Genomic DNA, 13,466 nt, shown 5'->3' on the forward strand with positions numbered 1-13,466 from the left:
TGCAAAATCCCCATTTCCTCCCGATCAGCTGGGACTCGGGAGGCAGAGAATAGATGGGGGGCGGGGCCAGTCAGAATTTTTACTATCAATTCTCCGAACTACTCAAAATGTCTCCTCCCGGTTCTCCAGAACTGGTCACAACCTGCTGAAACCCACCTCTGATGTGGGGGTTGAATTTTCTGCACCGACAATCTTGGGCTATGCAGCTTTGAGGGCTACTAAGCTCTGCAGTGAGACTAAAAAGAAGAAATAATTTGGTCCACTTCTTCCTGTATTAAAAACCCAGCTCTGGGAACTGGTAGAGCACATGGTGTGCCTTATCTTAGAACTGTTTCCTTATCTTTATTTTTTAGTTCTTGGAAAACATTTGTTTTACTGGGCGTGAAGCAAAAGAATCCAATTTTTGTGGGGGGAAATCTGGGTGTTGGATTTAAAAGAATTTGGGTGTACAAAGTTCCTGGAGCTCTTGTAGTTTCTCTCCTAAGAATGAACTCTTTGCAATCCTCTTTACAAGGAAGAAGCAAAAATCAAGAGTTTCAACGTTCTTTGAATCCCAGGTTGAGTCAACTTTTAGTCCTCTCATATCACAGTTTGCTGAAGTTAATCAGATCCCAGGTTGCAGATGCTTGTGGGACAAAGGTTAGGTTGGTTGCTCAATAAAATGCAGCGGTTAATAAATATTAGAGAGAGAGAGAAGCTTTCAAAAAAAAAAAAAAGGTCTTTAAAGGTAAAGTCACTTTTGAACTGAATTTAACTCCTGCAAAACTCCAAGACGGGGTTCCGTGCGGTATTCTTAGCCAATACCCAAAATAGTTTCGTTCATTTTTAGAGTATTTTTTTAATTAAAGTTTATTATAAGATAAAATACAAATAGCCAGGAAAGATAAAGAAGGAAAGGAGGGAGATAGGGAGAGAGAGAGAAGGAGGGAGGGAAGGAAGGAAGGAAGGAAAGAAGGAAGGAAAGAAGGAAGGAAGGAAGGAAAGAGAGAGAGAGAGAAAGAAAGAAAAAAGAAAGGAAAGAAAGAAAGAAAGAAAGAAAGAAAGAAAGAAAGAAAGAAAGAAAGAAAGGAAGGAAGAAAGAAAGAAGGAAAAAAGGAAGGAAGGAAGGAAGGAAGGAAGGAAGGAAGGAAGGAAGGAAGGAAGGAAGGAAGGAAGGAAGGAAAGAAAGAGAGAAAAAAAGAGAGAAAGAAAGAAAGGTAGGTAATGACATCTGGTTTTTTTCAATGACGTAAAATGAAAAACCCTAACCCTAACCTTTTGCTTTACAAAATGGAGAGAGGAGAGAGAGAAAGAGAAAGAGACAGAGATATTGAGTGACTGCTTCCCTTGACCTGCTTCCATACCTAAGGCAGGACGTGAACTCACTACCTCCTGGTAATTGGGCCAAAGTCACACAATCTGCCTTCATCTCTAAGGTGGAACTAGAACTCCCCATCTCCTGGTGATTGACCCAAAGTCACACAATCTGCTTTCCTGTCTAAGGCAGGACCAGAACTCATCATCTCCTGGTGATTGGCCCAAAGTCACCCAGCTAGCTTTCATGCCTAAAGCGGGACTAGAACTCACCGTCTCCTGCTTTCTTATCCTGGTACCTTAACCTTTCAACCCAACTGGCTCTTGGTACCCCAAGTTGGTGGTCTGCTAAGATTTTTTTTTTCCCCTCCATTCTCCCTCTTCCCCGCAGCTCTGCTCTTCTGCAGCTGTCTCTTATCTAAGTACAAGTCAAGTCCGATCACGCTCAGCTTCGGAAAGCATGTCACTGCCCCCAGATAGAGAGAATTTCTGTCCACCTCTCTCAGCCTTTGAACATTTACACTCTTTGAGGACACGGGGAAGACAGCCCCACTCTGAAGTTTTCTACTAGGATGCTTATTAATGGCCTGGGCCATTCAAGACCCAGAGAGAAATTTTTTGGACACATATTAAGTGTTGCCTAAAGGAGGTGAATTCAACGCTGGTGGAAACCTACTTTCGCAGAATTGGGAGTTTTAAGACAGGAAACATGCATGTAGAAACACGATGTACAATCACACCAAGCCTTTGATGTATGTATCCCTGTGTGATTGTTGGTGTGACTAACATAGAGCCGTGGTTAAATAGATTGCTTCTCTTAGTAGAATCAAAGTTCTGTTTGCACAGTCCTTGCAGTCCGTTTTAACTTTTAAAATTACTTGATGGTGCAAATAGAAGCCTTTGTCTATATGGTTTCGGTCAAACTGCTTCCATGGTGCTATTTTTAAGCTAATATTGGACAGGGGTGAAATCCAGCAGGTTCTGACAGGTTCGGGAGAACCGGGAGCGGAAATTTTGAGTAGTTCGGGGAACCGGCAAATACCACCTCTGGCTGGCCCCAGAGTGGGGCAGAAATGGAGATTTTGCAGTATCCTTCCCCCAGGAGTGGGGTGGGAATGGAGTGTTTGCAATATCCTTCCCCCAGGAATGGGGAGGGAATGTGAATTTTGCAGTATTCTCCCCCTGGAGTGGGGTGGGAATGGAGATTTTGCAGTATCCTTCCCCTGGAGTGGGGAGGGAATGGGGATTTTGCAGTATCCTTCCCCCTGGAGTGGAGTGTGAATGGAGATTTTGCAGTATCCTTCCCCCAGGAGTGGGGAGGGAATGGGGATTTTGCAGTATCCTTCTCCTGGAGTGGGGAGGGAATGGAGATTTTGCAGTATCCTTCTGGAATGGGGAGGGAATGGAAATTTTGCAGTATCCTTCCCCTGCCACACCCACCAAGCCACATCCACAGAACTGATAGTAAAAAAAAAAATTGGATTTCACCCCTGGGACACGGGGACTCAGTCCTTTTTATATGCATCATACAACATGAGTAAAAAAAAAACCCGGAGGTCTTATCGTACAGTTGGTGCTATGATTGCAGCTTTTTTGGCTCCTACTCTAGGGATGCCCTTGACTGAAATAATGTATGTGCCTTTTAATGTACGACAATAGTTTTCAACCTCGGGAGCTTTAAGATGCGTTGGTTGACTTCAACTTGAGAAGATCTAAGTGGACTTCCGCCTAAGAAGACTTTAAGATTCCGTCTCAAGATTTCGTCTTTAAGATTTCGTCTTAAAAGTTGCCAAGAAACTTTGGTCTAGGACAGGGGTCTCCAACCTTGGCCACTTTAAGACTTGTGGACTTCAACTCCCAGAGTTCCTCAGCCGAGGAATTCTGGGAGTTGAAGTCCACAAGTCTTAAAGTGGCCAAGGTTGGAGACCCTTAGTGTAGGAAATCCTTATATTAAAACGTGTTAGAATTGATGGTAGTATTGAGTTTAAACCAGAAATATTTTGGTTGGGGATCTTGCCTGAAACTTATAACAAAGAAAATATATATTTAATTATTCATGCGTTAACAGCAGCTAGAATTGTATTTGCACAATGTTGGAAAAGTGAAGAGATTCCTACTGAAGAGAAGGTGATTAGGAAAATATTAGAATGTGCAGAAATGAAGAGACTAACACTAGCAATTAAAGAGAAAGAACAAACTGATTATTATACGACATGGGAAGCATTTTACCAACGGTTAGAGAATAAAAAAGAGATTGGAAATAAAGGAAGAAGACAATAAGAAGAATAGAAAATGCATTAAGAGAGAGATAAGAATAAAATGGCAATCGATAACACGAGTATGATGAGAATAACCAAGTTTAATGTTATTATTGTATTTTTATGGCACAGATCAATGCTTTCATTCCTTGGGTGGGCTGTGCTAGTTACGGTGCTATAGCGTTTCTTGCAGGGAGAAACGGGGTTGGACTAGAAGACCTCCAAGGTCCCTTCCAACTCTGTTATTCCAGTCTATTCTATTGGCACGTGATAAATGAATTTGCAGATCATACTGCAACTTGAAATGTGAAATTTTGATTCTGCATAACCAAAACATATTTAAAAATTGATTTACGTTGATTCGTTCCCAACAGATCCTTTTTAATATGCTTACTACTGTTGAACATCAAATAGCTAATGGCAGCCTGGATAGATTTCACAAGACAGCTGTGTGTTTAACATCTGGCACACAACTGATTGTTGAAATGCAACCTTTGGGGGAGAAATTATGCCCAAAGAGATGCCTTTAAGGTTGTTTGTAGTGCGAGTTTTTATTCCTTTACTAGGTTTCCTGACTATGCTGCTCTGTTGGGTTTACTTACTAGCAAAAATAGGATTGTAGCTTTAAAACACAACCTGGTTTACTCTAACTCCTCCTCCTGGAAGGGGTGTTTGTTTAAATTGAATGCCTTCCACCCTAGAATAATCTGATTTTTTTTTTTTTGGAAAGCCTGTTTGCCTTTTTTTGCTCTTGGTGGGGGGGGTGTCAATAAATCCATTTTAGATCTTCGCACTCTTTTTTCTCTCTCTCTCTCTTGTGAAAAATATTTGGCTGTCTTGCGAGAAAATGGAATTTTCTTTAACCCCAGATGTGGTATTGAGAGCTTGGCCAAAGTTGGTAAGTTTGTTTTAAGGCTATTTTTTTCGGTCCCCTTCTGGATTTGGCTTCAGCGGGATCTGGCAAAAAAGATTTAAGTTTTTATAAGCAAAGGAGGGGGTGAAGCTTTAAATTTTATAAGGCGTCCAGACTCACCTATCTGCAAGTTGAGTGGCTAAAAATAAATTTGTTGATGTAAATAAAAGAAAGTTCTACCCAAAGGAAATTTCCAGGCAAACTCAAATACAAAAAGCAGCTAAACCAGAATGCCTGCTTGAAGTATTTTTCTCCCCCGTTGAGTAAAAGGGAGCTTTTTAAAAGAATTGCAAATGGGTTACTTGATCTATCTATCTATCTATCTATCTATCTATCTATCTATCTATCTATCTATCTATCTATCTATCTATCTATCTATCTATCTATCTACCTACCTACCTACCTACCTACCTACCTACCTACCTACCTATTTCTTTTAATGAGGGACTAATTGAAATCTCGGCATTAGTTAAGCAATCTTTTAAATTAGATTTCCTCTTCTTTCTCTTCATTCTGTCAAATTGGTTTCCTTTTCAATTCTCGTGTGATGCGTTTAAAAATTATTTGGGAATGAACCACTTGGAATAAGCTACTTTTTTGTTCTGATTAGAGTTTCTGGAGTCCTGAAGTTCTGCCAGTAGCAATAGATCTTTATATTATGCAAACGGTATTGCCAGTAAATCAGACTTCCCTTGAGGTCAAAGGGTACTCTTAAGTAGGAAAAAGACGTTTTCTGTGTTTGTTGTTTCCCCTCTCTCTCATTTTTAAGAATTAATTTAATGGAAAAAAAATAAATAAGATGTTTTGCTTCAGATAATATTTTCAAGAGTCAAAATAAATATGCTGGGTCTGTAAATCCATGCGAAGCGGATAGGAAAAAGAAAAGCATGTGCTTCAGTAGTGGGTTTCAAATTTTTTTACTACTGGTTCTGTCGGCGTGGCTTGGTGGGCATGGCAGGGGAAGGTGACTGCAAAATCCCCATTTCCTCCCGATCAGCTGGGACTTGGGAGGCAGAGAATAGATGGGGGCGGGACCAGTCAGAATTTTTACTACCGGTTCTCCAAACTACTCAAAATTTCCACTATCAGTTCTCCAGATTTGGCCCGAACCTGCTGAAACCCACCTCTGATGTGTTCACTTCATTGTCTATTTTAATTGGAAAAGATTTCTGGTTTAGATTCTTTCAAGGGATGTTTTTCAAACAAAAATATCCTTTCCCCCCCTTCCTAAATAGTCTATTTCCCCCCCCCCCTCTACCTCCTCAAGTAACTTAGTTGTAGTTTTATGGAAGTGATTTCAGTTTGCCTTGTTTTTCATTTTGGACTTTTGTTTACAATCACAGTACATGGAATTAAAGGTAGAGGTGTTTTGCATACAGATGTGAATACAGATGCACCCTGTGGGGGGGGGTTCAAAAATTTACAGATGTGGTTTCCTGTGTACAGATCTGTCCCTATTTCTTTTAGGAGACTGCAGATTCATTTGCTTTGTATACAGATGTGCATACAGCTGTGTCTCTGGGTCTTGTTTAAAAATACAGATGCCGTTTCCTTATGCAGATGTGTATACGGACGCGTCCTGTGCCTCGTTTAAAAATTACAGATGTGGTTTCGTGTATATAGATGTGAATACAGATGTGTTCTTGTGTCTTTTTTAAAAAAATACAGATGCAGTTTCATATGGACATTTCCAGATTTTTTTCGCTCCTCGTTCTGGATGCTGGAATTCCATAGCCAACTGCCAGTCCTGGGGCTTGCCTGTTGTCATGGAAACACCTTCCCAGGGACAGCATCTCCCACTTTTTTGCTAGTGCTGGACCATCTTTGTGGGCTTTGAGTGCCCCAGCCTGGGGGTTCCCCCATTGCTGTTCTAGAACTTTCCATGGACCCCAAACCGCCAGATACGGTGGGCCCTGAGATCAAAGTCATTGACCTTGTTTTTAACAAGCATTGTTTCTGTTGTGTGTTGTATATAAGCCGCCTTTCCACCTTTTGGGGATTTGAAAGGCGGATGACAATAATTAGGGTGGGATAGATGAATTAAATGGCGTGTGAGTTGGGACAAAGGGATGGGTTGATGCGTTGGCCGTGGGGGAAATTTGCTAGTCCTAATGTAAGATGGGCTATGTAGTTCCCTAGGGTGTTTCATATTGTGGTTTGTATGCCCTGGTCATGCTGTTGGGACTTATGGGAATTGGAGCCCAAAATTTTGGGTCTACTTCTCTTTGTGAAATGGAGAAGAGAACTATCTGATCTCATTTTACATTTGTGTCATATTCGTCAGCGATCACCTTCATCATCTTAACGGTAGTTCTGATAAAGACCTTTGGAATATAATAAGTCATAGATGGAGTTTATGTCTCTTACTAAACTTAGGTTTGTGTCTTTGGGTTTACTGACCGTCACAAATTCCTGGATTCAGACCTAACACTGAGCCTTAAATCATGGCTTAAATTGTGTTAGATACCTTCAGCAAGCTACACAGAAACCAAGCAGATTACGGTTTGGCTTAGTAAGTAGCTCAGATCCTACCTGTGTCGGGTGCAACCCATTGATTTGAAGCTTAGCTTTGGACAAACTGTGATTAAAGCAAGCCAGGGGTAGCAGTGTGTGTGAATCTAAGTTTGGGGTTCAGACAGATTGCTGCCCTCGATTTTATGGTGTTTGAGCATCCAGCATCCTGGTGGGTGGGTGGATGGATGGATAGATAGGGGAAAGGGAAAGGGAAAGGGAGAGAGAGAGGGAGAGGGAAAGGGGAAAGAAAAGGAAAAGGAAAAGGAAAAAGGGAAGGGAAGGGAAGGGAAGGAAAGAAGGAAGAAAGAAAGGGAAGGGGAGGGGAGGGGAGGGGAGGGAAGGGAAGGAAAGGAAAGGAAAGGAAAGGAAAGGAAAGGAAAGGAAAGGAAAGGAAAGGAAAGGAAAGGAAAGGAAGAGAGAGAAAGAGAGGAAGAGAAAGAGAAAGAGAGAGGAAGTGAAAGAGAGAGAAAGAGGAAGGAAGGAATGGAGGGAGGGAGAAAAAGAGAGAGAGAGAGAAAGAAAAAGAAAGAAAAGAGAGAGGAAGGAAGGAAGGAAAGGAAAGAAAGAAAGAAAGAGAAAGAAAGAAAGAACGAAAGAAAGAGAGAAAGAGATGGATACACTAAAATACAGTTTCTATTCTAGAGACGAAAATGGACAAGCTGGAAATCTAGGGGGCAGGGTGTGCTTCCATCCCACATGGAAATATCTTGGAAGGGTCTTCCAAGATTTTAATCTTCACACAGTTTTTTTTTTAAAAAAAGGATGGGGTGGAAGGAACAAGAATGTCCACTGACACAACCATGAGGAAATCTGGCCGCACATCACACAAAATGTCAACAGCCCATCTTCCAATTCAGGATGCCCTGGAGAGTTTTTAGCCCGATGACTTTCCTTCCACCTTCCCGGCAACCCGGCTATAATTTTACTTCCACGAATCCTTCACCCACCAAAGCCAAAAGAGGAAGGACATATTCTTCATTTTTTTTTTTTCGTTTTGTTTTGTTTTTTGGATTCCGACCAGCTTTTTCCAGAGAAGTGTTTGAGGGTGTATGTTTAAGTCATTTAAAAAAAAAAAAATATTCTGGAGCTTTAGCCAATCTGAAACCAGAGAGACTATATAGGTCATAGGCGAGAAAAAGAAACAAAAAGTTACTGCAAAGTTTTATCTGAGTCCTTTTCCGTTTTCCATTATGGACTGGATAAAGATGGACTGTGAATCAGCAACAGTACGTTGATCTCTCTCTCTCCCTCTCTCTCCCTCCCCCCTCTCTCCTTCCTTCCTTCCCTCCCTCCTTCCCTTCCTCTCTCTCCCTCCCTCCTCCTTCTTTCCTGGCACTTTAAAACCACATGGAAACTTTTCCGCAACTAGGAAAGTTTGAATCTCTGAAACTAAACTTGATTCTGGGGGCAATTTCTGAGCTCTACAGGGTGAGGTTCCTTCAAATCCATCTGCATTCTCTAGAACGTGCCTTGATGGCTCTATGGTAGGGGCCTGTTTCAGAAGAAAAACGGAGGGTTTTCTTTGGAAGGGGAACTTCAGTTCAAAATGGGTTTTCACTGAGGAACTTCTGCAGAACTTAACTAGACTGCCTCCAGAATGGTAGAAGGCTTCTGGTGAAGAAGGTTCTTGGCATATATGCCAGCAAAGATGGTTGGTGAAGATGCTTCTGATGTACAGCAGATATTGTCATGGGATTGGAGTCTGTGTGTTAGTGGTAGAGTTGGCTCTTCTGGGCAGCCTTGTAGGATTCAGGCAGGCTTCAGTGTGGATTTCCATTTGATCTAGAAAAGTCCAGAATTGTCCAATTTGTTCCTTCAGATCTGCTGTGGTGGTTTTATGAGAAGTAAAATGGATGCCCTCCTGATCTGTTAAATCCGACGTCTTCAGAAATGGGTGGTTTATCAAATGAACTAAACCAGTTACTAAACTAGTTATGTCATCCAGTTGAACAAGACTTGTCGGTCCCCAGAACGTTTGTGTTGTTTTCTTGACGACAATGTGGTGGTGGAAAGGTGGAAGCCTTTGCTTCCAGATTGTTCTCTTGAATTTCCATCTAGAATCTAAACAGGAGGGACAAAAATGAATAGGGCCAATCTTTTTTCCCACTGAATGTTTTCCAGATCAGCGGAAATGCATAATTCAATTTTCAGAGATTGGGGAATTCTACTGACACTGCCTCTTTCATGTTGTTACCTCTGTTGTTCGGAAGCTCTGTGGGAATTTTTATTTTTTTGTACTTTCAAAACATTTACTGTCCCAATTCTTTGTTGGATGTTCTTCTTTGCCTGCACTGTGGATTCTAATTGGATGGAAAGGCATTTCTTTTTAAAAAATAATACCACGTTTCCCTGAAAATAAGACCCCGTCTTATATTTTTTTGAACCCTGAAATAAGCACTTGGCCTTATTTTCGGGGAGGTCTTATTATTTGGGGGCGCGTGGAGCAAGACGGGGTTCCTCTTGCCGTCTTACCTGATTTCCAGCTCTTTCTCCCTAACCCTAACCAGAGGAAATGGCGGGGACCAGCTGTGCATACGTTTAGATATTTTGGGAGGAGGGCTTATTTTCGCGAATGCACTCAAAAGCCTGATTGGGCTTATTATCAGGGGATGTCTTATTTTTGGGGAAACAGGGTAATAATAACGAGTGGGATGACTTGGTTAGAATTTAAAACATGGGAGAAAAACACCATCAATTTTTGGCACAAGGTTTTCTGCTGTTGAGGAAAACTGTCATTACTACCTATCGCACAAATGTTGCATAACGGGAAAAACGGCATAATTTTTGCATAATAAGAGGGACCGGAATCGTCGGATTGCTAGAAAATTCTAGACGCTGCTTTAAAAGAATTTTTAAAAATGTTTGCTATTTGTGGGGGCTATTCTGCCGGATATCTCGAGATATCCGGAGAATCTGCTTTTCCTCAGATGGAAGAACGATTGGACTTTTTCCCAGAAATCAATGTGAGCGGCCTGTTCACAGCTGCCGCTTGAACCAGATGATTTCCAACGTGATATCCTGCCAGTGCATTGACGCGGTTGTCCATTCTTGGTCTACATCTTAGCTGAAAAATGTGGGATTGGTGCTCTCCACACAATATGACCGCACCAGTTGGAGAAAGCTGACTTTATTGATTGGCAAGGAACCTTCACGCATAAATCTGCATGTGTAGAAGGCCAAATGCCAAGAACATTAACACACACAAAAATATGCATCGTTGACAACTTCCTTGTTTTTTTTTCTTTCTTGTTTTATAGTTCGCTGGGGAAGAAAAGCGCGTTGGGACTCGGACTGTAGTGGTTGGTCACCACTTAATTCCTCATATTGAAGCTTATGTGCCCCAAAAGTTCTGCTCCAATCAAATTGTCTCCTCCAAGGTATGGATTGATGGAACTTCATTGGTTGGATCCCTCTGCGCCATGGCCAGCTTGAGGGTGATCCGTGCAGAGCCTCCTTAGATCAAGATTAGAAGGTCCTTCCACAACTGGTTGCCTTCTAGAGGTTTCCAGGTGTATAGACCATGCTGGTTGGGAATGATGGAGGCTGTAGTCCGACTTAAGATATGGGAACGGACCTTAGGTCTTGTTGGTTTTACAATTCCAGTATCAAAGAGTTTAGAGCAAGGTTATCCAACCTTGGCAACTTTAAGGCTTGTGGACTTCAACTCAACGCAGCCTTAGCCAGCCATTCCTCATCATGGCTGGCTGAGGAATTCTGGGAGTTGAAGTCCAGAGGTCTTAAAGTTGCCAAGATTTGACACCTCTGTTTTAGAGTCTATTAGCATACCTAACCCCATGGTGGGTTTTTTTTTTAATATTTTAATCCCAGTCCATACAAAATCTGGAATTGCATAATACGCTAAACTATGATTTGTTTAACCCAAGCTAAAGAATAATTCATATGAGTGATGAATATCTCCTCTTTCTACTGAATGGTTGAGACTAAGCCAGCTGCATTCAGACAACATGTTGGCCTCTAAACAGCCAGATTAAATTTTGGCTGAACCCAACTATAGAACTGAGATAGAATCCAGAGTTCCCAAAAGCCTGCAAAGTTTTCCAATTCAGAAAAGGACCATCTTGGACCATCTTGATTTCCATAGTTTGTAGAAACCTTTTTTTTTTTTTTTTTTTTTTTTGCAATCTTTTTTTAGGCTAGTTTTCAAATGTTGACTTTTAATTTTATTTCAGGAAAGGTTAAATCTAGCAAGTGTATTTGTATATATATCCATTTGTGTGTTTAATAAACATTGGGTTGGTTAATTTTCTTCCAAACTTTATATACCATGAAGTATTTTATTGAGTTACTTTTCCGTTTTAATCCGGCACTTCTTTAGAATTGTCTTTTTTAGGAAGCTGAGGTTAAAAATCTATAAACAAATCCAATAGTTCAACCCATCACACTTCCTGATTTCCTTTTGGGCCAAAATTTTGGTTTCGATCATTTTTTTTCCTTTTTTGGTAATGACACATGTAATTATATTGGGATTAGGTGAGCTTGAATACAATTTTGCAGCATGTAAAATTCATAATTAAATATTAAACTTGGAGCATATACATTCGTTAAGGTCCGACTTCTAGCTTTTTACTTTTTCAAAGTCATTTTGAAAACGGTATTTGTTCCCTGGTGGACTGGTAGCAGACTAAACAGAATTCATAGAATTGATGGATACATTCTCAAAATGAAAAGAATGCTTTAAAAAGAGTTTTAAAAAAAACAACAACCTTGCATATCTGGAGCTCAGCAAATCAGGAAGAGTCCTATAAAATCTGCCCTTTGGTGGTATTAAGATGGATCCCATCTTGTTTTCTGCCTTGCAGTACACAGTCTGGAATTTTCTTCCCAAGAATCTGTTCGAACAGTTCCGAAGAATTGCCAATTTCTACTTTCTTGTCATCTTCCTTGTCCAGGTAAGACAAATGTCAGTCCAATCTCTTCTTGCTGCACCCCAAAGAAAAGAAATAGAGCGAAATAGAACATATTTCTTCATATGTTGCCATGATATCTCCTGGCATCTTCCCCAATGCCTGAAGGCTTTGAAACAGGCGAAGGAACATTACGTAATTTGGGATAAATCAAAATTGCCATCGGCCGTGGGTGTGGCTTTCCTGTGTTTTCAGTGACATGTAGCTTAGTCTAAAATTAATTAACTGGTTGTAGAGAACCATGCCAGAAGAGACGCGTGGCCACACGTGGAGATTTGCATAATCTTTCTGTAAAGTATTTGATTTTTGATCAATCCTCTGACATAAGCATGTTGGGGCAGATTAAGTGCTTAGGGCAAATCATTGAGAAATGACGTTCCAAAATGAAAACTGGGGGCCGAAAAGGATCTTTTGACTCTAGATCAGGGGTGTCAAACTCGATTTCATTGAGGGCCCCCTCAATGTGTTTGACTGTGGAGGCATGGATTGTGTTTGACCTGTGGGGGTATGGATGGGGTATCAGCGTTCCAGAACAACCCAACTCCAAATAAAAAACTACGAGACAAGCGTCATCTCAAATCCTTCATTTATTGGAATAGGTAAACTGGCGCATCTGGGAAAACACGAATCTGAGAGTTCCGAGTTTTCCCTCAATAAATCAAAACCCCAAATCCAGCCCCCGTACCAGTGGTGAAATGTAAAATTTGTTACTACTGGTTCTGTGGGTGTGGCTTGGGGGGTAATGTGACTGGGTGGGCATGGCCAACTCTTTCTTTTTTACTTTTAAAAGCATTTTTTCTACAACCTTACGAGGTTGCAGGAAAAAAATGCTTTTAAAAGCCTCTGCAGATCAGGCAACTCAGCTGGAATCGCCAGAGGCTTTTAAAGGCATTTTTTTTCTACAACCTCTTCGGCCGAAGAGGTTGTAGAAAAAATGCTTTTAAAAGCCTCTGATGATCCCAGCTGAGCCGCGCGATCATCAGAGGCTTTTTTTTTTACTTTTAAAAGCATTTTTTCATCCAAAGAGGTTTTTACTTTTTTAAAAAGTAAAAAAAAACAGCCTCTGATGATCGCGCGGCTCAGCTGGGCATGGGGGATGTCGGCAGGGATTTTTGCTACCGGTTCTCTGAACCACCTGCCGCTATCGTTACCGGATTGGGCGATCCGGTCCGAACCGGGAGCATTTCACCCCTGCCCTGTACCTATCAGTGCATCACATGGCCTAATCACCATCCATCCCATCTTGAGGCCCCACTGCAACCACTCCTCCTCCAGATGCAGGAACACCCTGACTTTGACCAAAAAGAAGAATGCTATTATGTCTAACAAAACTCTATCAAATCCCCCCCTCCTACTTTCCCAAGCACTGGAAGGTGGCAGCGTGGAAGCTTCCGAGGTTAATATGGCTTCCAAAGCTGACATGGGTAGGCGTGGATGGGGTGGGCATGGCCAGCTCGATGTCACTCACCGAAGCTCTTTTTTGGCTGCGCACAGCCTCTTCAAGCTCCGTTTTCACTGGCAGAGGGCTGCAGGAGGCCGTTGCGACCTAAAACGGTGCCCTGG

At 41.5% G+C, this 13,466-nt stretch overlaps 1 protein-coding gene across 7 annotated transcripts in view; it reads left to right on the top strand.

The window, feature by feature from the left end:
• The window catches only part of ATP11C (ATPase phospholipid transporting 11C (ATP11C blood group)), a 70,769-nt gene that overhangs the window by 13,672 nt on the left and 43,631 nt on the right, over positions 1–13,466 (top strand). For 3 of the 7 annotated variants that reach the window (XM_087877510.1, XM_087877509.1, XM_034441602.3), the window contains exons 2-3: positions 10,236–10,355; positions 11,799–11,888. In XM_087877510.1, coding sequence (XP_087733636.1) covers positions 10,236–10,355; positions 11,799–11,888 — 210 coding nt within the window. Of the gene's footprint in view, positions 1–4,194; positions 4,450–6,207; positions 6,371–10,235; positions 10,356–11,798; positions 11,889–13,466 lie in introns of those variants that run through there. The other 4 variants (XM_034441605.3, XM_034441604.3, XM_034441601.3 and 1 more) reach the window with 3 other exon arrangements.

This window comes from Pantherophis guttatus, chromosome 12 (assembly GCF_059756535.1).
Source record: "Pantherophis guttatus breed Tessera chromosome 12, ASM5975653v1, whole genome shotgun sequence".
In the NCBI taxonomy this organism is placed as follows: Eukaryota; Metazoa; Chordata; class Lepidosauria; order Squamata; family Colubridae; genus Pantherophis; species Pantherophis guttatus.